Raw genomic sequence first — 27,613 nt, 5'->3', positions numbered from 1 at the left:
TATACTGCCATTGATGCCATTTGATCAGTCCACTAATCTTTTTCAGGAGTCATGTCTGTAGTCTCCAGTCTTTGATCAAGAGTTTTAATTCTAACCCATCTCCCAGCATAACTTAAAACTGGTTTGAACACAGTCTTGTATACAGTTAATTTAGTGTTTTGACTAATTTCTCTCTTATTCCATATAAATTTATTCAGTTGACCTCCTACCATACCAGCATTGCTAATCTTGCTATTTCCAAATTTAATTTGCCATCTTCACTAAAATTGTGCCCAAATAGCTGAAATATTTTACTTGTTCTACAGGTTTTCCATTCAGGATGCAGTTGATGTTTTGAATGTTTCTTCCTACTTTCATTGTCTGTCTTTTTAATTCTGATTTTCATAACAAATTTATTTATTGCAGTTATTCAATTTGGTCAGAGAATCCTAACGACTTGTCCTGGATTTATTTAGGAGTATAATATCATCTGCATAAAGTAAAGAGCTGAGACCAATATTTCCAATCTTGATATTAGGTTTAATACTGCTTTCCTTCATAATGTGACTTGTATAGATGATGAATAACAGTGAAGGTAATATGCACCCTTGTCGCACACCTGACTTAACATTAAACCATCTTCCTGTACCTCCTTTCTTTGCTGCACAATTTTCACGAAATAGTTAGTATAACTGCATCATCGGTGTCATCAAATTCACATTATATTGAAATATTCAATATTCTTTTTTTTTTGTTTTTGTTTTCCATATGTATTTGCTTTCAGTAGATTTATTTTCCAATTGTTTTAAATAGATTGCCATGTATTCATTACTTTTTTTTCTTGTTTATATTTTAGTTTACTTGAGTTTTATTATTTGTTACAGTTTAGGTTTTTTTTTCCTTCTCCTTCAGCTATTGTTTTTAATTAAACCACAGTGCATAATTATATACACATTAACTTTTTATGTCGGAAAATGTTTTATATTTTCTTACTGTTATTAGTAGTAGTATTAATTTTTTTAATGAGATGGAAAAAAAATATTTTATAGTATTATCCATGTATATTTTTTAATATATGTATATATAGTTATGGGAGATGAAACTGATCTTCTGAATACTACACTATCCGTCCAAGCTGGAGAGGCAGCTATCCTTGTACCTCTTTCTCTTGAAAGTGTTCCTTTACCAACAGTTTCCTGGCATCATGTAGGGCAAGGGAGACTTCATGGAATAAAATATGCCACCACTCTTAATAGTTGGTTAGTTATTCTTTCTACAGAGCAGAATGATTCTGGCCTCTATCAAGCAGTATTAACAAATGCTCAAGTGGGTCGTGAAGTTACTGGTGGGATGTTTAATCTCTCTGTTATTGGTATGTTTCTTTTCTCTGTTATTGGTTATGTGATATTTATATACTTTATTTCTAAAAGATCAGAATTTACTTTCATTGCATGCTATGTATTTAGAGACCTTCATGGGTCAAGAATGGCTCAATCTTTGCCTTGACTTATATTATTAGACTCTTACAGGTTTCTTATTAATTAACTGCCATAACTTGTCTGCTTATGACATTTTATATGTTAATAAAAATATGGCTGCAAAGTATCCATGAAAGTTTGAAATACCATGGATATGAAGCATAAATTAGTTGATATATTTTATTTATATGGATGGTTAAAACTGAATACTCTGTTTTTTTAATATAAAATTCTCATATTCTGTACAACAGTTTTCATAGAATATGATGCCTTATAGCAATTCTTTACTTTTGTCGAAACATCTCAGTTTAAAATTTAACATTGTTATTAATTATGTGCCAAGTAAAATGTTGGTCTTTATATTTTTAATTTTCTGAATATATGCATGTTTGAAGACAATGATGTTTTTAATATGCATTTATGCTTGAAATCCTGCTATGTATTAAATATGTCAAACTTTATTCTTATTTGCATAAAATTATAAAAATTGTATAGCCAAATTTTTAGATAGTTTCAGATGTTTGCAGTTAATAAGATATTTAGTCCCTGACATTAGAAGACAAGAATCATATAATTAAATTGAAATATATTGAGTTATAAGTTATAAGCCCTGAAGAAGCCGGACAGCCTTGTCGGCGAAACTTGTTGATATTAGATGTTTATAAATCGTGGAAAATTAAAGATCAATATATATTTCAATATATATTTCAATAAATGGGGTGCTTAAGGGTCAAAGCTGTATAACTGAGAGGAGACCTCCACATAGCCGTTAAAGGAATGCGGAGAACCAACCAGGGCTTCTTACCTAATGTCCAATCCTCACCTTCTTGTGGTGCACCCTGTTGGGTATCTACTTTGATACTGAACGAACGAGGATGGGCTGGCAATTTGGGATTTAGCCGACCAAATTGTATTCTTATTGGTTAAACCAAAATAAAAAATGATGGTACAACATGACAAAATTTCATGCCGGCTGGGGCGTCGCCCAGTTAAACAAGGCCCCCGTTGTCTTCGCCAGGAAACCAGGGCGAACAGCGAAAAGTCAGCTAGTGCAACAAATCTGAAAACAAACCCCAACTCAACATCACCAGAGTTAAAGATCGGTACTATCAACATAAGAAGCCTGAATGGCAAAGAAATGGAGCTAGCTGAGGAATTAGATAAGTACCAGATCGACATAATAGGGGTGACTGAAACAAAAAAGACAAAAACTGGTGAGATCTTTCTGAGCAATAAATACAAAATTTTATATTCAGGCAATGACAATCAAGGAAAAGAAGGAGTAGCCATAGTATTCAACACAAAATAAGACGCTAATCTTCTTGAATGGCAGTCAGTCTCAAGTAGAGTAATGTGGGCAAATATGAGAATGGGGAACTGGACAATGTGACTTATTTGTGTCTATGGTCCCACAGAAAGTTCTACTAAGGTAGAAGTGGAGGAATTTTTTGACGCTTCAGAAAAAGCAACTGACACAATGAAAAAGGAAAAGTTGGTCCTTGTTGGGGATCTAAATAGCAGAGTAGGAAATGATTGTGAGACATACAAAAATATTTTGGGAAAATTTGGAGAAAAGAGCAAAGCTAATAATAATGGCAAATATCTGTTGGATTTCTGCTCAGGACATGGACTGGTTATTACTAACACCATGTTCCAACATAAAAATGTGCACAAGTTCACATGGAGAGAAGAGACAAGGAATAAGAAAAGTCTCATTGACTATGTTATTGTTGATAGTGATGTTTTCTCCCTGGTGCAGGACACCAGAGTGTACAGAGGATTTGAAATTGGAAGTGATCACTATTTAGTCTTGAGCAGAATAAAATTGAATTTCATATTGAAAAGAATAACATGCAAGAAAGTTTTAAAGCGAATAAAAGTTGAGCAGCTCTCAGATGTGAACTGTAGACTAAAATACAGAAATATTATTGAAAAGAAAATGAAAGAGTTTGAGAACAGGAATCAAACCTTGGAGATTCAGTGGCAAACTCTGAAGAAAACATTGATTGATTCTGCCAGAGAGGCATGTGGTGAGCTTAAAAAAATCAGAATAAAAAAGGATAAAAAAATCAGAACTCCCTGGTGGACACAGGAAGTTAAAGAGGCAGTGAAGGAAAAGAAGAAAGCATATCAAAAGTTCCTGGCAAATAAGTCAGCTTTTACTCTTACAGAATATAGAGACAAATGTAAGAAAGCTAAACAGTGTTTAAAACTAGTTAAACAAAAGTCATGGGAGGACTTTGGCAAGAATATAGAAAATAAATATCAAGCAGGTGGCAAAATATTCTGCAGGTTGTTGAAGAAGCTTAGGAATGGAGGAAAGAGTGCTGTAAAAGGAGTTAGAGATGATAAAGGTGACATGAAAACAGGAGAAAAAGATATCCTTGAAGTATGGAGTAATTACTTTGAAAATCTGCTAAATGAAACAAGCAGTGATGACAGCACAGTGATAAAAAACACTGACCAGGCATGCAGTCAGGAATACATATCCATACTTGAAGTAGAAAAAGCCATCAAAGGCTTGAAATGTGGAAAGGCAGCAGGAGTAGATGATATTCGAAGAGAAATGCTGAAGTATGGTGGTATAAAAGTCTTACAGTGGCTGCACTGCATAGTTCAGAAAGCCTAGACAGAGGGACGAATTCCCGATGATTGGGGTAGAGCTCTCATAGTACCCATATATAAAAAGGGAAATAAAACTGAATGTGAGAATTACAGAGGTATTTCCGTACTGAATGTTCCCGGCAAGATCTATGCAAGTATACTTGAGAAACGGTTGAGAAGAATTGTGGAAGAAAAGCTTGGTGAAGAACAAGCTGGATTCAGGCCAAATAGAGGCTGTCAGGATCAGATCTTCACTTTACGACAAATAATCGAGAAAGCATGGGAATATAACAAAGATCTGTATTTAAGTTTTGTCAATTTGGAAAAGGCATATGACAAGGTGCCAAGAGAGAAGCTATTCAATACGCTGCAGTTATATGGTGTCAATGGGGCATTATATCAAGCAATACTTAGTCTTTATTTGAGTTGTAAGTCAGCAGTTAGAATTGAAGGAAGTACAGGAAGATGGTTTAATGTTAAATCTGGTTTGAGACAAGGATGTACATTATCCCCTCTGTTATTCATTATCTATATGGAACACATTATGAAGGAAAGTGGTATTAAACATATGAAAATTGGAGATGTTAATGTCAGCTCTTTGCTTTATGCGGATGATGTTATACTTCTAAATAAATCCGCTACAAGTCTGCAAGATTCTCTGACTAAATTGAATAGCTGTTGTAATAGACATGGTATGAAGGTCAGCAATAAAAAGACAAAGACAATGAAAATAGGCAGAATCGCTGGAAATGTCAACTGCGTTCTGAACGGGGAACCTGTGGAACAAATAAAACATTTCAGCTACTTAAGCACTATTTTTACTGAAGATGGTAAATTAAATATAGAAATAGACAACAGAATCAGCAAAGCTGGTATGGTGGGAAGTCAGTTGAATAAATTCATATGGAATAAGAGAGAAATTAGTCGGAACACTAAATTAGCTGTATACAAGACAGTGTTCAGACCAGTTTTAACTTATGGATCTGAGAGCTGGGTCAGAAGTAAAACACTTGACCAAAGACTAGAGACCGCAGATATGAGAGTCCTGAGAAAGATTAGAGGCGTGAACAGATGACATCAATGTCAATATCATATTAAAAATGAGGATATTAGGAAAGAACTTGACATTGTTAGCATCCAGGAATGCATTAGCAGAGCTAATCTCAGGTGGTATGGTCACTTAAATAGAATGGGAGAGGAAAGATTAGCAAAACAAGTGTTCTCTGCCAGGTTGGCAGGTCAACGACCCAGAGGAATGACAAGATATAGGTGGATTGATACGGTACAAAGTGCCTTAGACGATAGAAATAAGATCTTGTTAGTTATCATAATTTTTTATATATATTTATATTCCCTCTATAGTATATTATTATTCTCTCTATATACTTATGAGATGAAATATTATATAAATTTCTTTTACTAACAATTATTTTTATTTTTGACTCCGAGTGTCCCTATATGTTATTATATTTGCACAAAGAGTTCACTCCAATTGGTGCAATGACTTTAACTCACTCTTTCAGAATCCAACTAATCATTGACTCAATACCAAGTACAAAATAAACACATTTAATAAAACTAAAACAATATATATACATTTCTAGTAATAATACATAACTATAACTACAGATTATATGGATCCAAGGCCTTATTTAAAAATATAAACTTACTCTTAAGACTAAACACTTTTTCTTTCACAAGCACAAAAAAAAATGTTCATAGTCTTTTTCTCTTTCTGTTAAGGCTCTTTTCCAGAAGTTACAAGGTTCTGTACTTCATTTTCAGGATCCTTTTCATCAATCAATATAACACACATAAAGTCTTCTTGATTATATCCTGTTTTCCTTTTAGTAGTAATACTTATCAGATCAGGCACCTTTAATACCTAAAAATCTTCTTAATTCATATATTTTCTAAACTTTCACTTTCAGGCATTCTTAATACTTATAAAACTTCCTTATCAATATTTTCTCTAAGAAAAACATTCACTTTAGAATGTAAGCAACAAATTCTCCTTTCATTCACAATACTAAATTGACAGTCTTAACTTCACTTATTTCACCATAAAAACTTAGTTTCAAGATTTCCTTTTATTCATTACTTATTTCTCCTTGAAACCTAATATTTCCACTATTCCCTTTTCGGAATACACTATAAAATATCTTCCGACTGCCACACACAAAAAAATATCAAGTTCCTTCTAACTTGAATATTTACCGGCCAATTTATAAAAACTTACAGTTTCAAGATTTCCTTTTTATTCTTTACTTATTCCTGCTTGAAACCTATTATTTTCACTATTCCCTTTTCGGAATACATTATGAAATTTCCTTCTGACTGCCGCACAAAAAAAATCAAGTTCCTCCCAACTTGAATATATCTCGGCCAGTGTTCTAAAAACTTTCCGAACGCTCTCTTGTTTACAACTGTAACTTGGATACGCAACGCTTTCCTTGTCAGCTGTCAATCACACATCAAGTTCTCTCCGGGAGCATGCGCACTTCACAAAAGTCAGAAACTACGCACTGCAATAAAATGGCTGACTCGCTGTATCCATCAGCGCTAAGAGAAAGTCTTTCACAAACACAAAATTCAACATTTTAAAATACAACAAACTTTCTTATAAGTAACACAAATAATCAGTTTAGTAAGTACTTCAATATTTTTACTTCTTTATATGTTACTTCTAATATAACATTTTCATAACGAGCACATCACAAGTGCAGACACTGCGTGTATGAAAACAAAAACTAACAAGCATAATTAATACGTAAAAATATTCAGAATTTTTAATATGATTATTTTTACAATCTGATAATGTTGGAGTCTTGACAAGTAATAGACTGATTTGGAGGAAAATTGTAGATAGGAAGTTAGTGATGATGTAAATTTTTCATGTAGTACTGTCATATCCTGTACACCCCTTCAGGGTACATGGCAGGAATTTGATGATGATGATGATATATTTCAATTTAATTATATGTTTGAATGACCAAATATAATCTAAACAATGAGCAGGACAAGAATCATTTATGATCATCAATGCTTCTAAACTAAGACCAATCCTCCTCCTGATCATATAACACAACGTTAGATATACCATGTACATTTGATGAATTATAGATAAAAACAACTTGCAAGAGCCAAAATCCTTTATCTCAGTACTGCAAGGATGATTCTTACAAGGGTGGTCTGAAAAGTTCTTGACCTCGTCCATTGATGGTAACACTATCAGCAAGAGATTTTTTTTTTTTTATAAGTTGGTACATCTGTCATAAGCATCCATGCAAAATTGCAAGTCATTCTATCAAGTAGTTTGCATTATACAGCTGTCTGAAGCAAAAGTGTTGTCTGTATCCTTTGAAATGGATAAAATTGAGTATCGTGCGGTTATAAAATTCTTTGTAAAAGAAAGTTTAGCGCTAAAAGAAATTCATTCGAAAATTCATAAAATTTTATGGGCACTCTTCTCATTCATTTTCGACAATTAAGAAATGGGCTGCCAAGTTTAAATGTGGCTGTACCAGCCTTGAAGATGATCCATGTGGAGGACGTCCAAAAAGTGTAACAACATCAGAAATCATTGATCAAGTGCACGATATGGTATTGGATTACCAGCTAGTCAAAGTGTGTGAAATTGCTGAGCCTACAGGTATGCATGAAGAATTGCATATGAAAAAGCTTTGGGCAAGATGGGTGCTGTGCTTGCACACAGCAGATCAAAAATGCACTCGCATGAAAATCTTAACAAGAATAAAACTGATCTTGTGTGTCGATTTATTACTATGGATGAGACTTGGATTCACTATTACACACCAGAATCAAAACAGTGGACTGAAGCTGGTTGTTCAGCACCAAAGAAAACAAAGTCATTTTCATCAGCAGTAAAGGTCATGACATCGGTGTTTTGGGATGCTAAAGGCATTTTGTTTATTAATTATCTGGAAAAGGGTAAAACAATAACCTGGGAATATTATTCTGATATTTTAACCAGACTAGAAAAAAAAAAAAATTGTGAGAAAGTCTCAGTTTGCAGAAGAAAAAAATCATCTTCCATCAGGACAATGCACTTGCCCACATAAGTGTTTTGGCAATGGGAAAATTAAGGGATCTGCACAATGAATTATTGGAACATCCACCCTATTCCCCAGATTTGGCCCCCTCTGACTTCTATCTCTTCCCAAAACTAAAACTCTTCCCTGCGGCAGTGTTTTTCTTCGAATCAACTGGTGATTGCAGCTGTAGAGTGGTATTTTGCAGATCTTACTGAGAACTACTACACGGACGGGATAATGGCGCTGAAGTGTCGCTGGAATAAATGTATTAGTCTTAAGGGAGATTATGTTGAAAAATAAAAATGATTTTGGAATTATAAATTTGTTTTTTCATTATTAGGCTGAGAACTTTTCAAACCATCCTCGTAATTAAGCCAGACCAATAGGAACATATACTGATACCTGCTTATTGAGATAATCTTCTCAATACGCTCTTTGAAGACAGAGCTTCTGTAATGTAGTTTGAAGAGCTAGTGTGCCATTAGAAGGATCTGGATTTAAATCTCATGTAGGATATGATGAACATTATTTATTAACGACCTTTCAGCTGGTGATAAGTTAACTGGTCTTGTAAGTGACAAGAGACTTTGACTGACGTAATACACTTGACTTATCTCCTTAATTATCTTGTATACTAAACAGAATAACATGCCTGAAAACTTTAATGGGTGATAGAAAAAAATAATAATTTTCATTGTTCTGTTTTGATTAAGAAGATACAGTACTTTTGATTCTTTCTACAGTGAGTGAGAACAGCAAATTTTGTTAAACGTGGGAGGATGACAAATTCTCATCCCAAGTCACTCAATCTTGAACTGAAAGATGTGGTAGACCACTCTTTGTGCATTGCCATTTTCCTTTTTGGCAAACCATAAAGATTTGCGAATTTTCACACATTAGCTTAGTGGGATTGTGTTTGGAAAATGTAACTCTGCTAGGTTAGATAACCAAGCTGTGAACAACAGAGCCAGATCCAGTTTGCACTTCAGACTGGGCTTGCATTGTAAAATCTCTTTTGGATGACTTTCAAAACATGAGATCAGAGTTTCATATTAAAGCTTTTGGCCCATGTAAATTTCTGCTATGTATAATAAATTTTTATGTATATCTTGGGTACACTCTTTTCTCCTGTTTTGAATTATTCTAGATTTGCTACAAAACTGGCGTTCACTTTTGTTTTTCTAGCCATGCACTTTTCTGTAAAAGACGAGTTGTCTCATCTTATCCAATGGTTGCATTAACGTTGATTTCTTAATACCCTAAACTCCTCCAGTTCATCTACTTCTATTCTCATATTGATACCTTTTGCATCATTCCCTGTAACCCAGATGATATGCCCTTGCAAGGTGATCACTTGATATTTCAACTGTATCTTCTGCTTCTATTACTTAACTGCCATCAGAAAATAAATGAAATTATGCACAATATCTTGGTAATGATATATTTAACATAAAAGCACCCTTACTCTAACAAGAGTTATATGGACTTTGTTTATCCAGCAGTATAAAGTAAAGTTTTGTGCATCTCCATAATCAAACTCATTATAGAAGGTCCACACTAACCAAAATCCACATAATACTTAAACTTCTCTTTGAACTCATTCATTGATGAGCTCAAAACCCACAACCACCTCTAGTAACTCATTCACCCATCCTCCAAACAAAAAATCTAATCCTAACATCTTTACTAACCACACTCATACACATTTTCCAGAAGTAACTTTTTGTTCTCTCCTTTTTGTGCCATATATTGAAAAAAGTCTGGTGCCTATCTTATAAAATCCTTTTAATAACTTATAGGTTTCTATCATGTCCTCTTTTTTTTTTTTTTTGCTTATTCTCTAGTTTTTGTAGTTCATCCACAGACCTTCAGACTGGCCTCATAAGAAGCATTTCATAGACTTGTTACAATCTTGTTCACTTGCCTCTGGATCCTCTCCACTGAATCCCCATTCTCGTGGAATCCAGACAACCAGATCTGTGTGTGTGTGTGTTGGTTCAGATGGGGACTTTTTAAAGCCTTATAAAGGAGAATAATAACCTCCTATTCCTGTTTATCAGTGTTTGTCACCATCTTCACTAATCAATAATCATGAAAGACTGTGGAAACATTCAGGCAATTGATACAGCTGAGATGAGAAATAAGCAAGAACTGTGTAAAGTAAGAGACAAGAATGTATGACTAAGTGAGAGAATGAGAGCATGATTAAGTCTTGTTTCCCTGGGGCAAAAATTAAAATCAGCGATGCTGTCAGAATAAAAAAAGTGAAAGAATTGATTGTTTTAGCTGGCACTAATGACTTAAAAGGTGAAAAATGACAGTATGTGATGTTATGACTTATTGTTGGTGCATACTGTCATTTGGATGATCTTGAGGGTGTATCTTTTTGAGATTTGGATAATGCTTGCTATTCAGTCAGATATACTGTCAAATTCTGTAATGTTTTTCTTCAATTTTTGTTAATCATGAATCGAACTCCACTGATTCTTTCCTTATCTTGGCCTCTATAATACAGTATGTCTTTTTAATTGAAGAATATCTTCATCATCACGTCTAACTTCACACACAGTCCAAGAATGTCCCATTTTAGTTGCTTTAGCACTTCAGTTAGTTCAGTTAGTCGTGCTTCACTGCTCAGAATCCTACAGGTTAAAGTTCCAAGGTCTAGTTTCCAACGGCAGCATGATCTGGTTACCCAGAGATCTCTTAGCATCCTCTGCCTTTATGTTTAACTGCCTGCTGCCATAGGTAGTAACAATCTGGTAATCACTTGATTACCAGATTGTTACTGGGGAATGAGGGCCATTTTATTCTTGTTTGATTCATCTCAGAAGATTGGGCCATAATTCACCATGCTGGTCCACTGTGAATGATTGGTGAATGACAATATTTTCACATGGAATTGCCAGTTCCAAAACTACTGGTCCCATGGCTCTTTATTCAGAGCTGACCTGATATCCAACGGATGGTTGTCAGGGTTTCCCCTCTATCTGTCACCTGATGACATGCTCAGTAACCCCAATATATAATACATATTTACCTTATTTTAAAAAAACCATCGGTTTGTTGTATATATATTTAATTGTACAGTTGCACTTTGCTGTTATGAGCATGAGAATAATGAGATCATGGCTATAATGAGCAAAAAGCCATAATGACTTTAATTTTCACATATTCCCATGCAATTGCTCACTTTTTATAATGAGCATACTATGTAGATATACACTACAAATTTTGGTAACTATGCAAAAATTCTTAATTGCTCAAGTTGTTTTTGGAATACCCTATTCTTGGATTGGATAAAAATGAAAGGGGTGACTTGGCTTTTATGACCCACATTGGATTACAGGCCGGTTTATAACCTAATCTTGTCCTTGGGACCCATCCCCACTCTACCTATCTCTACAATGTCTTGTCTTCGATGTATTTCTTCTTCTATTTTATCAATAAATATGTTACAAGAAGATGAGTATGTAGATATTTTTTGACCAGAAAACGAATGTGACATATGATAACTGACACTGGGTTTAATAGGTCGTGATAATATTGATAGTTAAACCGACTAGTTTCCCCACATATGCTAGTGAATTCTTCTCTGGATTAGGAAGAACAAAAAATACAATAAGCGGTAAATGTGAACCATTGCATAACTAAAACCGAACATATAGAAACCATTACACCAAAGTTTAAAGGAAAAAAAAAAAAACACGTGAAAGATGACATTGGTAAGTCATTGTTCGGTAGGTATGCATGATAGTTGGCAGAAAAGTTAGTCTGACATGTGGAAATAAGTGACTTCCAAATATCATATAAAATCATTTCCTGGTTTGATTTTGCCTTGTGAGTGGATAACCATCATAGACTCTGATGTTGTGGGCACTGAGATCATTCTCTCTACATAAAGCATTGAGCTCTTGTCCCATTCAATATTGGGGTAAGTTTGGGAGAAGTGGGAAACTATGCCTGAGCTGTCTTCTCTGTTGTTATTGACATCTCCAGTATGCTCTTTTGGTCTGATTTCCAAACTTCTAGATGTTTGCCCTATGTAAACAAGGCCACAAGAACATGGAATATTGTAAACTCCAGGATGTTTGTTGAAAGGGTTGTAGTCTTTAGGTGAACACTATAGAGCTTGTATATTCACCATAGACTTGAAAGTCACTCTTATGTCATGAGATTTCAGGAGATTTGGAAACTTAGAAAGTATACCAATATGGAAACAGAGTCTCTGTAGTGAATGGCAGGAATTCGTTGTGGAGCAGGAGTAGAGAATAGTATTCTTTCTATTATTTGCTTAGACCTATTAAACCCAGTGTCAGTTATTTGTCACTATTACAAGAAGCTCGTTGAGCTTTCTGTACTATGGTTTTTGCTTTCTTTGTTTTTGGACGACTTTTTTATATGATAATTGTTTTTCTTTTATTGTATATTCTATATCTGACCAAATTTTTACACTATGAAAAATTATGAATACAACTACCATGTTAGAGTAAAACTTTAGTTTGATATAAACCAAAATATACACTCAACATTTCGACCTTCACATTAAGGTCATCTTCTGGAGTGTATATATACACAAAGAAACAAGCTGCCCTACAATCTACATGGCATGCTAAAGTTACTGATCAACTGTTAAAACTATTTGCCTGACCTCTGGTGTTAAAAAAAAAAAAAAAAAAAAAAAACCCTCACCACATCAAAGCCAGAGTGCTGTTGTTATTATTATCTATTAAATTACAATTCTGTATTTAACAAATATCTATATTTAAGTTTTGTAGATCTGGAAAAGGCATATGACGAGGTGCCAAGAGAGAAGCTATTCAATATGCCACAGTTATATGGTGTCAATGGGGCATTATATCAAGCAATACTTAGTCTTTATTTGAGTTGTAAGTTAGCAGTTAGATGGTTTAATGTTAAATCTGGTGTCAGACAAGGATGTACATTATCCCCTCTGTTATTCATTATCTTTATGGATCACATTATTAAACCTGATATCAAAATGTTAATGTCAGCTCTATATGATGTTATACTTCTAAATAAATCTGCTACAAGTCTGCAAGATTCCCTGACTAAATTGAATAACTGTTGTAATAGATATGGTATGAAGGTCAGCAATAACAAGACAAAGATAATGAAAATAGGCAGTAGCATTGAAAATGTCAGCTGCGTTGTGAATGGAGAACCTGTGGAACAAGTAAAACATTTCAGCTACTTAGGCAAGATTTTTAATGAAGATGATAAATTAGATATGGAAATAGACAACAGAATCAACAAATCTGGTATGGTATCAATTGAATAAATTCATATGGAATAAGAGAGAAATTCGTTGGAACACTAAATTAGCTATATACAAGACTGTGTTCAAACCAGTTTTAACTTATGGATCAGAGAGTTGGGCCAGAAATAAAACACTTGACCAAAGTCTAGAGACTGCAGGTATGAGAGTCCTGAGAAAGATTAGAGGCATGAACAAATGGCATCAATGGCAATAGCATATTAAAAACGAGGATATTAGGAAAGAACTTGACATTGTCAGCATCCAGGAATGCGTTAGCAGAGCTAATCTCAGGTGGTATGGTCACTTAAACAGAATGGGCGAGAAAAGATTAGCAAAACAAGTGTTCTCTGTCAGGTTGGCAGGAAAATGACCCAGAGGACAACCAAGATATAGATGGATTGATAAGGTAAAAAGTGCCTTAGATGATAGAAATATAAGATCTGATAATGTTGGAGTTTTGACAAGTAACAGACTGATTTGGAGGAAAATTGTAGATAGGATGTTAGTAATGATGTAAATTTTTCATGCAGTACTATCATATCCTGTACACTCCTTGAGGGTACATGGCAGGAATTTGATGATGATGATTAGGTTACAAAGTTAAATTAAGCTGGAGGGTAACATGTTCATACAGAGAATAATAAATAAATAAACAAAAATAAAATTACTTATATAAGTATACATATAAATTGCAACAACTCGTATGGATAGTGGCCAATAGAAGATGAAAAATTGCTTAGAGTTCTAAAATCAGGGTTTGCTGGAAACTGAGTGGGCTGAATGTGTGCCATCCAAATGCTTGGGATTTTTAAGCCCCCATTATTATAAAGTTAGGGTAATTAATCAAAATTTCACAGGCTTCTTTAAAGTTCCGTTCATACCAAGTTTTTGTAGGTTGCAAAGAACAAGTACTTTTCCAATCAATTTCATGTAGGGTGTTAAGAGCGTGATCTGAGAGGCCTCCTCTATATTAAGCTTATGTGGCTAAAGCAGTGTCATTGGCATAAGTTTTGCAAGGGAAGATGTTAATAGCAATGCATGGGACATAGTCGAGGGATATTTGAAGGAAGCAAGAAATATCAAGCAGGAGTTAGATTGATGAGTAGTATCTTTAAGCAGGAGTTTCAGAAAAAAAGTTTTGGAGGATATACGAAGAGAAACCTTTCTTTTAAGCTTATACGGTGATCAAATTCATTTTGGAAGATTATGGAGACAACTACCATGTTTGAGTAAAAACTTTAGTTTAATATAAACCACAATTCACAATTGACATTTCAACCTTTATATCAAGGTCATCTTCTGGAGCATATATACTTTATACAGAGAAACAAGCTGCACTACAATCTACATGGTTTGTTAAAGTTACTGACCAACGGTTACAACAATGAAGATAAAGGTGATCAGCACTCACGAGCTGTAGAAACCTGGAGGGGGGGGGGGGTCCAGCACGGTAAGGAAGACGAAATCAAAGCATACCAAAGTAAATCCCATGCCACCGCAAAACTGGTAGTGTGGAATGGTAGTGAAGGTATTAGAAAGAAAAATTTGGCCAAAGAAAGAATTCAGAAATGTGTGGATAAGAATGTGATACTTTGTTGGGGTAATGGGGGGGGGGGGGGAAGCATGGTATTTGAAGAATACGTTATACCGTAATTTATCATCATCATCATCAAATTCCTGATATGCACCCTCAAGGGGTGTACAGGATATGATAGTACTACATGAAAAACTTACACCATTACTAACTTGCTGTCTGCAATTTTTCTCCAAATCAATATATCACCTAACGAGACTTCAACATTATCAGATCTTATATTTCTATCTTCTAAGGCACTTTTTGCTGTATCAATCCACCTATATCTTGGTCTTCCTCTGGGTGTTTTTCCTGGCAAAGAACACTTATTTTGCTAATCTTTCTTCTCCCATTCTGTTTAAGTGACCATACCACCTGAGATTAGCTCTGCTAACACATTCCTGGATGATAACAATATTAAGTTCTTTCCTTGTTTTAATATGACATTGCCACTGATGCCATCTGTTAACACCTCTAATCTTTCTTAGGACTCTCAATCTGTGGTCTCTATTCTCTGGTCAAGTGTTTTATTTCTAGCCCAGCTCTCAGATCCATAAGTTAAAATCAGTTTGAACACTGTCTTGTATGCAGCTAATTTAGTTTTCTGACTAATTTCTCTCTTACTCCATATAAATTTATTTAGTTGACTTCCTACCATACCAACTTTGTTCATTCTGTTGTATATTTCCATATTTAATTTATCATCTTCACTAAAAATCGTGCCTAAGTAGCTGAAATGTTTTACTTGTTCTATAGGTTAATCATTCATGATACAGTTGATATTTTCAATGCTTCTGCCTATTTTCATTGTCTTTGTCTTGTTAATGCTGGTTTTCATACCGAATTTATTACAACAGTTATTCAGTTTATTCAGGGAATCTTGCAGACTTGTACTGGATTTATTTAGAAGTACAACATCATCTATAAACATCAAACAGTAGAGAGCAGAGATTAACATCTCCAATTTTGTTATCAGGTTTACTACTACTTTCCTTCATAATGTGACCCATATAGATAATAAATACCAGAGGGGATAAGGTACACCCTTGTCTGACATCACGTTTAACATAAAACCATCTTCCTGTACTTCCTTTAATTCTAACTGCTGACTTACAACTCAAATAAAGACTAAGCATTGCTTGATATAATGCTCCATTGACACCATACGACTGTAGCACTTTGAACAGCTTCTCTCTTGACACCCTGTCATACATGTTTTTCAAATCTACAAAACTTAATTACCGATCTTTGTTATATTCCCACAATTTCTCAATTATTTGTCGTAAAGTGAAAATTTGATCCTGACAGCCTCTATTTGGCCTGAATCCAGCTTGTTCTTCACCAAGCATCCTTTCCACAATCCTTCTCAAATGTTTCTCAAGTATACTTGAATAAATCTTATCAGGAACACTCCATAGGGAAATACCTCAGTAATTCTCACATTCAGTTTTATTCTTCTTTTTATATATGGGTACTATGAGAGCTCTACTCCAATCATTTGGAATTCGTCTCTCTGTCCCAGCCTTCTGATCTATGCAGTGCAGCCACTGTAAAACTTTTATACCTCGGATGTAAACCATCTACTCCTGCTGCCTTTCCACATTTCAGGCTTTTGATGGCTTTTTCTATTCAAGTATGGATATGTCTTCCTTATTGCATGTCTGTTGAGTGTTTTTTACTAATGTGCTGTCATCACTGCTCGTTTCATTTAGCAATTTTTCGAAGTAATTACTCCATACATCAAGGATATCTTTTTCTCCAGTTTTTATGTCACCTTTATCATCTCTAATTCCTTTTACAGCATTCTTTCCTTCATTTCGGAACTTTTTCAACAGCCTCCAGAATATTTTGCCACTTCTTGATATTTATTTATTTTCTATGTTCTTATCAAAGTCTTCCTATGTTTAGCTAGTTTTACGGAGTGTGTTTAGCGTTTTTACATTTCTCTCTGTATTCTCTAAGGGCACAAGCTGACTTATTTGCCAGGAACTTTTGATATGCTATCTTCTTTTTCTTCACTGCCTCTTTAACTTTCTGTGTCCACCATGGATTTCTGATTTTTCTATTTCAGACCACCTCACCACAACATGCCTCTCTGGCTGAATCAATGTTTTTTTCAGGATTTGCCACTGACTTTCCATGGTTTGGTTCCTGTTCTCAAACTCGTTCATTTTTTTCTTGAATAATTTTTGTGTATTTTTTACAGTTTACATCTGAGAGCTGCTCATCTTTTATTCGCTTTAAAACTTTCTTACATGTTTTTGTTTTCAGTATGAAATTCAATTTTACCCTGCTCAAGGCTAAATGTGATCACTTCCAATTTCAAATCCTCTGTACACTCTGGTGTCCTGCACCAGGGAGAAAACATCACTATCAACAATAACATAGTCTATGAGACTTTTCTTATTCCTTTCCACTTCTCTCCATGTAAATTTGTGCACATTTTTATGTTGGAACATGGTGTTAGTAATAACCAGTCCATGTCCTGAGCAGAAATCTATCAGGTATTTGCCATTATCATTAGCTTTGCTCTTTTCTCCAAATTTTCCCAAAATATTTTTGTATGTCTGACAATCATTTCCTACTCTGCTATTTAGATCCCCAACATGGACCAACTTTTCCTTTTTCATTATGTCAGTTGCTTTCTCTAAATCCTCAAAATATTCTTCTACTTCTACCTTAGCAGTGCCTTCTGTGGGACCATAGGCACAAATAAGTCTCATTGTCTAATTACCCATTCTGATATTTGCTGCATCACTCTAGTAATTTATTTATTCTTTATATGTTAATAGACTTTGCAAGGATCTGTCATCAGCAAAGGCTGAGTTGTATAAAGGGAATAGTTATCAACTGTACAGGCAGTTGACAGGATACCACATGATACACTGTTACACAAACTGGAACAAATGGAGTTGGATATGAAAGTGGTGATATGAGCAGAAAGAAAGATGGAGCAGAAAGCAGGTGACTAATGCCCCACATGACTGTACTTGGATCACTGCTATTTAATTTATACATAAATGAAATAGGAAATGATTTGAAGGGAAATATTTAGTTGTTTACATGTGATGCAAAACTAGGTAGTAGCAAAGTCCAACTCTACCTTGCGTGGTGCACCCTGGGATGTTGAGAAGCCAGCCATTATCGGACCTGGACCCAATATCGCTAACAGAGCTCTGGTGAACACTTCAGAACCCTAGTCAGGAGAAATGTGTATCTGACTACAGCAAAGATGCAACCACAGAAATGGGCCCGAGTCCTGCGTGGCCCACACTCACCTTTCTGTGGCGGTAGTATCAACCAATATCAACTTACATATCATCTTAGTGAATGAAAATAAAAGATTTAAAGAACTAACATTAAATGGTGGCACACAGATATTCCTGGAAGCATCCTCAAACAGTGGCAAACAAGGCTGAGTGGGCTTTATTGTTAAATCTAAGCTCACCAAGTCGGTCCTTCCTTGTAACATCATATCTGAAAGAATAGGTGTGCTTCTAATTGTAATAGAGAACATTATACCAATAAAATTAATATTGTGTCAGGCTCCAACATCTGTAGCTGATAATCAAGAAATATAAAATTTTTATATGAATCTTGAACAGGCATTAAATTACAAGTCAACATACACATTCATTGGTGGAGACTTTAATGCCAAAATAGTATGTGGCAAACAAAATGAAAAGTTTATAGGTCCAGATGGCCTTGGAGAAAGAAATAGAAGAGGAGAGAGATTAGCTGAATTCACTGCAGCTGAACAACTCTTTATTGTGAACACTTTTCAACAAATGCCCAGGAAGAAGATGGACTTGGCAATCACCGAATGGAGACCTAAAATATGAAATTGACTACATTTTAACAGACTGTAAAAGACTGGTACAAAATGTTGGTACAATAAGCGGAACATATTTCCGCATAGACTGACCGCATCCTTCTCAGAGCCATTATAAGAATAGACCAGAAAAAAGAACAACATATCAGGGCAACATCAAACCATGCAGATAGATTATCACAAGTTCAGGAAATTCATAGAGGAGACTGAATGGACTATTAAGAACTGCTACAAAAATGATGACTATAATGAATTTATTAATAAATTCAACAAGTGTAAGAAATAATCACAAATTTCTGTGAAACAAAAGAAAAGAGAATGACTCTCATCTCAAACTATAGAACTACTGAAAAGGAGAAAACTGAAGAATTCTCTTCTCTTTTCCTTAGTAACTTTCCATAAGTTACTAAGGTAAAGAATTCCAGAAGACTACAAAACTTTCAGGATACAAAAAACTAAGAGAAGAGTTGCAGGCAAAAACCAGTCTTAAAAAAAATAGAGAAAGACTTTGTGACCTGCACTCATGGAGAAATCCTAAAGTAAAACACAGGTCCATCAAAGTAATAATCATTAATCAAGGTGATTTAGAGAGCATGGCGGATGATTTAAATAGACTGACTGTATGAGAAAAAAGTAATGAATGCTAACTGAATGTGGAAAAGTCTAAACTTGTGCATTTTGGAATGAAAAGATTACAAGCAGTGTATCACATCGATGAAACTGTATTCCAGGAAATTGAGCTCTATATCTGTGTTGGTAAATAGAGAGCTGAAGTTCGGAGGGCATATTGCTAAGGTAGCCTTACAATTACTTAGTTATCGCAGAACACACAAACATGCAGACATAAGGATGTCCATCCTTCCTCTTTATAAGGTCTTAATATGGCAATATCTGGATTACCATACTCAGGTCTGGTCACTTATGTTTCTTAGGTATGATAAGGTAGTGGAGATGATTCAGAAGTGAGTGATCAAGATGGTGAGTGGTCTATTGAGTACTTCCTATTACAACAGATTGAGGGTTTGTGGATTGCACATTTAATAGAAATATTTAAGTTAAAAGGTTTCATAAGATTGATGCAGAGGAAATATTTCACCACTTGGTTAAAGGTGGCAGAATAAGGGATCATCCCTGGACATTGAGTAAGAGTGAATGCTTTGTCATTCACTGAATTCAGAGAGACATATGATAATGTGTGGATATTTTTAAAACCTCTTCTACGGTGAGTTTTCAGGCTTCATGGAGGTATGCATGCAACAACAATACAGGAAGGCGTCATTTTATGAAGAGGTTCTCAGTCTGCTGTTCATTAAGTGAAGTGAATCATTTGTAAATCGAGGTAAAATTATAATATATTTAAATGAGATTGTTTTCTTCAGTAGAAAACTGAACTCTACAAGTTAATAATTTTGAATTTTTATAAAGAATTATTTTGTAATTGTTTTACATTAATAATGTTTATAAATAACATAAGACAAATTATAAATTAAACTAATAATATTCTATAATTGTCATAATGAAGAAGCCTTAATAAGATGGGCCTAGTTGAGTCCCATATCATTAAGGCCTTGCTGTTATTATTATTATTATTACGGGCGACTCCAGGGAACACTTAGACTCATCGAGGGAGGCCCTAAACATCATATCCACACAACTATACGACATTCTCACAGTATCTGTCATACCTTGCCTTGAACTCACTCACTCACCGTCATAGCACCCACAACAGACTCTGGCAGCTTATTCCACTCATTTACCACTCTAAAAGTAAAGAACCCAGCTCTAACACCTCTGCTAACCACACTCTTGCCCAGCTTCCATAGGTGTCCCCTAGTTCTCCCACCACCAGTCCTGATCTCAAAAATATCCTCTGAATTAATCCTATAGAAACCCTTTAGCAATTTGAATGTCTCAATCATATCTCCCCTTTTCCACCTATCAACTAATTTCTGCAACCCACAAATCTTCAACCTGTTCTCATATGGTTCATTCCATAGACCCGCTGTCATCTTAGTCACTCGCCTCTGGAACCTCTCCACCTCCTCCCCATCAAGAAGGAACCGGTGACCAAATCTGGGCACAGTAGTCGAGATGAGGTCTTATCATCGCTCGGTACAGAGGTACAATAACTTGCTTGTCTCTGCTCGTTAAGGTATTTTTCAACAACCAAGTGAGATGATGAGCTGATTTAACTACTTTTGCAATGTGCCCCCTAAACTTCATCTCCCTATCATCATCATCCACCAACACTCCCAAGTCCCTGGCCTCATCATTCTCTTGGAGTACAGTTCCACCAATGTGGTATACTGCTGCTAATCTTTTCACCCCAAAATGCATAACCTTACATTTTGTCACATTAAATTGACATCCATTCTCCTTAGCCCAGAACTCCAATCTATCTAAGTCATCCTGCAAGACTTTGACATCTGCATTCACTATCGCCCTCCACAACTTTGCATCATCAGCGAACAAATGAACTGTTCCTCTTAGATCCTTCCCTATATCGTTAATGAACAGATTAAACAGCAGTGGTCCAAGAACAGAACCCTGTGGCACCCCACTAGTCACAGGCCGTCTTTTGGACTCTACTCCTGAATAAACTACTCTTTGATATCTCTCCATCAACTACCCACCTATCCATCTCACCAACCCTATATCCATTCCCATATGTTGTAGTTTACGGATTAGAATTCCATGTGGTATCCTGTCAAACGCCTTTGCCAGGCCCAGCAGAATCACTGTAAACCCATTACCCTTATCCAGTTCAGCCGTCACTGTGTTATAAAACTTGAGCATGTTACTGAGGTATGATCTACCCTTCACAAAGCCATGCTATCCCCCCCTTACAGTATCTCATTTTCATCAATCCATTCCTGTATTTTTCTCTTGACTACTTTCTCCAAGACTTTGACAACGACTCCTGATATGCGACCGTAGTCTTGGATCCTCCTTAATGCAGTGAAACTATTTTTCCCTCTTTCCACACCTTCGGGACTAAACCAGACCCGAGACTCAGACTAAACAACATGGTCAAGGGCACTGATAATTCCTTAGCCGCTTCATGCTAGACCTGTGCCGGTATACCATCCAATCCCACAGATGTATTCACATTAAGGTTCTGTAATAGACTATTCACCTCCATTCATCACAATTCCCGTATAAACTAATGGCTCCTTCATTTTTTCAATGTCTCCACCTGGATGATATACTTTTGCAAAGTGCGCGCTCAGTAACTCCATTATATTGACTGTTTCAGTGACCTCCTTACCATTGTCATTCCTTAAAATCATTTTGCCATGTATAGTTTTTTTCTTGCTTGCAGCATATTGAAAGAACTGTTTGGGATTCTCTTTTGCTTGCATAGCTAGTTTCCTTTCATAATCCACTTTTGCTTTCCTTACCACACTCGTTACCCTTGTGGCTGTGCTTTATACCGTTCGTGTGCCTGCAGGTCACCCCTTTCTTTGAATTCCCTCCACAGTTGTTTCTTTTTTTGCAGCTCAAGCTTAATGGTGTTATTCATCCATTTAACCCCTACTTATTTTACTATTCGTACCCTAGTTATACAATCAGCCATAACCTGCTGTAAATGCTCATTGACCACTTCCCATGCTCTATTGACATCCAGCCCTTGCAGTTGTACATTCCATGGCACTGATCTAAGCAATCTCCTAAGCTTGTCATACTTGCCAGCACGGTAATTCCACATATACCCTGTCTTAATCGAAAATTCCACACCTTAGAGAGTGATCATAAGGTCAAGACCTTATGATCACTCTCACCAATAGGTGGCAACATGGTCATATTCATCATCATCATCATCAAATTCCTGCCATGTACCCTCAAGGGGTGTATAGGATATGATAGTACTACATGAAAAAAATTACATCATTATTAATTTCCTATCTACAATTTTCCTCCAAATCAGTCTGATACTTGTCAAGACTCCAACATTATCAGATCTTATATTTCTATCGTCTAAGGCACTTTGTACCATATCAATCCACCTATATTTTGGTCTTCCTCTGGGTCGTTTTGCTGCCAACCTGGCAGAGAACACTTGTTTTGCTAATCTTTCTTCGCCCATTCTGTTTAAGTGACCATACCACCTGAGATTAGCTCTGCTAACGCATTCCTGGATGCTGACAATGTCAAGTTCTTTCCTAATATCCTCGTTTTTAATATGATATTGCCATTGATGCCATCTGTTCACGCCTATAATCTTTCTCAGGGCTCTCATATCTGTGGTCTCTAGTCTTTGGTCAAGTGTTTTACTTCTGACCCAGCTCTTAGATCCATATGTTAAAACTGGTTTGAACACTGTCTTGTATACAGCTAATTTAGTGTTCCGACTAATTTCTCTCTTATTCCATATGAATTTATTCAATTGACTTCCCACCATACCAGCTTTGCTGATTCTGTTGTCAAATTCTATATTTAGTTTACCATCTTCAGTAAAAATTGTGCCTAAGTAGCTGAAATGTTTTACTTGTTCCACAGGTTCTCCATTCACAACACAGTTGACATTTTCAATGATTCTGCCTATTTTCATTGTCTTTGTCTTTTTATTGCTGACCTTCATACCATATCTATTACAACAGCTATTCAATTTAGTCAGAGAATCTTGCAGACTTGTAGCGGATTTATTTAGAAGTATAACATCATCCGCATAAAGCAAAGAGCTGACATTAACATCTCCAATTTTGATATCAGGTTTAATACCACATTCCTTCATAATGTGATCCATATAGATAATGAATAACAGAGGGGATAATGTACATCCTTGTCTCACACCAGATTTAACATTAAACCATCTTCCTGTACTTCCTTCAATTCTAACTGCTGACTCACAACTCAAATAAAGACTAAGTATTGCCTGATATAATGCCCCATTGACACCATATAACTGCAGCGTATTGAATAGCTTCTCTCTTGGCACCTTGTCATATGCCTTTTCCAAATCAACAAAACTTAAATACAGATCTTTGTTATATTCCCATGCTTTCTCGACTATTTGTCGTAAAGTGAAGATCTGATCCTGACAGCCTCTATTTGGCCTGAATCCAGCTTGTTCTTCACCAAGCTTTTCTTCCACAATTCTTCTCAACCGTTTCTCAAGTATACTTGCATAGATCTTGCCAGGAACACTCAGTAGGGAAATACCTCTGTAATTCTCACATTCAGTTTTATTTCCCTTTTTATATATGGGTACTATGAGAGCTCTACTCCAATCATCAGGAATTCGTCCCTCTGTCCAGGCTTTCTGAACTATGCAGTGCAGCCACTGTAAGACTCTTATACCACCATACTTCAGCATTTCTGGTCGAATATCATCTACTCCTGCTGCCTTTCCACATTTCAAGCCTTTGATGGCTTTTTCTACTTCAAGTATGGATATGTATTCCTGACTGCATGCCTGGTCAGTGTTTTTTATCACTGTGCTGTCATCACTGCTTGTTTCATTTAGCAGTTTTTCAAAGTAATTACTCCATACTTCAAGGATATCTTTTTCTCCTGTTTTCATTTCACCTTTATCATGTCTAATTCCTTTTACAGCACTCTTTCCTCCATTCCTAAGCTTCTTCAACAACCTCCAGAATATTTTGCCACCTTCTTGATATTTATTTTCTATATTCTTGCCAAAGTCCTCCCATGACTTTTGTTTAGCTAGTTTTACACACTGTTTAGCTTTCTTACATTTGTCTCTGTATTCTGTAAGAGTAAGAGCTGACTTATTTGCCAGGAACTTTTGATATGCTTTCTTCTTTTCCTTCACTGCCTCTTTAACTTCCTGTGTCCACCAGGGAGTTCTGATTTTTTTATCCTTGCACACAACCTCACCACATGCCTCTCTGGCAGAATCAATCAATGTTTCCTTCAGAGTTTGCCACTGAATCTCCAAGGTTTGATTCCTGTTCTCAAACTCTTTCATTTTCTTTTCAATAATATTTCTGTATTTTAGTCTACAGTTCACATCTGAGAGCTGCTCAACTTTTATTCGCTTTAAAACTTTCTTACATGTTATTCTTTTCAATATGAAATTCAATTTTATCCTGCTCAAGACTAAATAGTGATCACTTCCAATTTCAAATCCTCTGTGCACTCTTGTGTCCTGCACCAGGGAGAAAACATCACTATCAACAATAACATAGTCAATGAGACTTTTCTTATTCCTAGCCTCTTCTCTCCATGTGAATTTGTGCACATTTTTATGTTGGAACATGGTGTTAGTAATAACCAGCCCATGTCCTGAGCAGAAATCCAACAGATATTTGCCATTATTATTAGCTTTGCTCTTTTCTCCAAATTTTCCCAAAATATTTTTGTATGTCTCACAATCATTTCCTACTCTACTATTTAGATCCCCAACAAGGACCAACTTTTCCTTTTTCATTGTGTCAGTTGCTTTTTCTAAAGCCTCAAAAAATTCCTCCACTTCTACCTTAGTAGAACCTTCTGTGGGACCATAGGCACAAATAAGTCTCATTGTCCAGTTCCCCATTCTCATATTTGCCCACATTACTCTACTTGAGACTGACTGCCATTCAAGAAGATTAGCCTCGTATTTTGTGTTGAATACTATGGCTACTCCTTCTTTTCCTTGATTGTCATTGCCTGAATATAACATTTTGTATTTATTGCTCAGAAAGATCTCACCAGTTTTGGTCATTTTTGTTTCTGAGATGCTATTACCAGGTTTAGCACTCTCACACCCCTAGTATTTTCAATTACATGCTGTCTCAGATAGTTATCCCTTAATAATTGAATAAAATCCATTTCCTTCCTCACATGTGTCCTGTCCTCCTTCCAATCAATGTTACCATGGTTGAAATCCCCCATAATAATTACTCTCCTTCCACTCATTTCATCAATTTGTGTATGCATACTATCTCCATCATCTATTCCATCACCTGGTCTATAACAGCACCCAACTGTATATTTTATTCTACCAGTCTCAATCTCACACTAAATAGCCTCAAATGAGCTCTTTTCACTATCCTGCGATACAACTTCAATTCTCCTTGGCTGCAGTTCATCAGCTATCATCAATAACACCCCTCCCCCCATTTTATTCTCTCTGTCCCTCCTAAACACACTATAACCTACACATTCTATCCCACTAACTATATCATCTTTCATCAGCCATGTTTCACTAATGCCAATAACCTGTGGCCAGGAAGAGCCAATCAACGTCAAAAATTCTTCCTTCTTGTTCCTAATACTCCTGGCATTAGTATACACGAAATGCCGTGATCCCTTTGTCCCACCCCTATCTTGATGCGTTATTCTAAATATCCCATTCCCATTTTTTGTCCTTAGTACTGGCTCGGGTATATTATATACAATCCTACGCTCAACGGTCTCACTGATGTCCGCATACCCCCCCCCCCTTGGTAGTTCTAGTTTCCCTGGTTCTGCACATCCATTTTCACTTCATTAAGCAACACGTTTTCCAGTCTTCGCACACCAAATCCATTCAAATGCAGGCTATCTATCTTGTGTAAATCCTTTCGCCTATCAAACTCATTCCACACATCCACGAATTTCACACCACATCGTCTGCATAACCTGCGCATAATGTCATTTGCGATTATGGCCCTCCTTCTAAACTCCTCTCTGTCATACCGCAGTAGCAAACTCACCATTCTAACTCTGTCACTCTTTTCTTTCGCTACCTTTAACAATGCTTTCAAGTCCTATGACTAGATTATTAAGGTCATCTGGAATGACATGCTCTTATCCTTCTTGTCTGTTGTAGAAACTGTAAAAGGTGTTAACTTTAATGCTTTACACCAGAATGGTGCTGATCTGATTCAATGCATCAAGTCACTTCCAGTTTTATCCTAATGGTAAGTAATGTTGGTAAAAGGACTCTTGCAAAATATAGTGCATAGGAAATTGTGACTTGTTTTGACATCTGACAAGTCTGAAACAAAAAATTAACTAATTGCATATTGATACAAGTGATGCTAATTTTTCTGAAATTCTTTCTTGTTGAATTTCATTATCTTGTATCATTAATATTTTATATGTTTATTCATTTTCTAGGTGAAATTTCAGATTCTATCATTCCACCTCAAATAGTTGTTCCACCTAAAGATTCTATTTTTAAACAGGGTGACTATCCTGCTTCACTGGAATGTATTGCAAATGCAAGGTAAAGATTTTAAAAGTTATATTGTTTTAATTACATATGTTAAATGAGATAACTTAGTGATACGTAATCTGAAGGCATGATAACCTTCATTAAGTGATTAAAATAAAACTTTTCTGCACAGTACATCCATGAAATATGGACACTTGTTGTTGAAATCAGAATTGAAGCAAATGTTTTTATAATCATTTTACTATAAGTAGATTTTGAAAGTCTTCAGATTGTTGAAACTATTACCTATTATGTTTCTTCATATGGTGCAGTCACTGTAATTAAGTACAGATACCATTAGATACATTATTTCATAATAGAAATAAGAAACAAAAGACATCTGATGCAAATATACCAGTGTTTCTCATCATCAATGCAATGTGTAAAGCCAGTTGGGAAAATGTCATCATCAATTTCCTGATTGTACCCTCAATCAGACCACCACTATAACAACGCTACATGATTATGTTTACGTTATTATTATTAATCTCCTACCGACAATTTTCCTCCAAATTGTCTATTAGTTGCTTGCACTCAGTTATTGTCATGCCTAACATGACAATAACTGAGCACCGCATTGTTAGTCTAAAATTAACAAAAATTAAATCTAAAATAGGCCTTCTAAGCCTATTTTGCTAACTTCTGACTGAATCAGGCCACCTGTG

The 27,613-nt window shown here is 35.6% G+C and overlaps 1 protein-coding gene across 1 annotated transcript in view; it reads left to right on the top strand.

Annotated features, from left to right (window-relative positions):
• Positions 1–27,613, top strand: part of sdk (sidekick cell adhesion molecule) — a 496,543-nt gene that overhangs the window by 65,125 nt on the left and 403,805 nt on the right. The window contains exons 4-5 of the mRNA XM_090407513.1: positions 1,067–1,351; positions 26,852–26,960. Of these exons, the coding sequence (XP_090263639.1) occupies positions 1,067–1,351; positions 26,852–26,960 (394 nt within the window). The remainder of the gene's footprint in view (positions 1–1,066; positions 1,352–26,851; positions 26,961–27,613) is intronic.

The sequence above is a fragment of the Typopeltis vanoorti genome, chromosome 17 (genome assembly GCF_054136105.1).
Source record: "Typopeltis vanoorti isolate ZY-2024b chromosome 17, IOZ_Tvanoo_1.0, whole genome shotgun sequence".
Taxonomy (NCBI): domain Eukaryota; kingdom Metazoa; phylum Arthropoda; class Arachnida; order Uropygi; family Thelyphonidae; genus Typopeltis; species Typopeltis vanoorti.
This window is presented reverse-complemented; position numbering and strand designations above follow the sequence as displayed.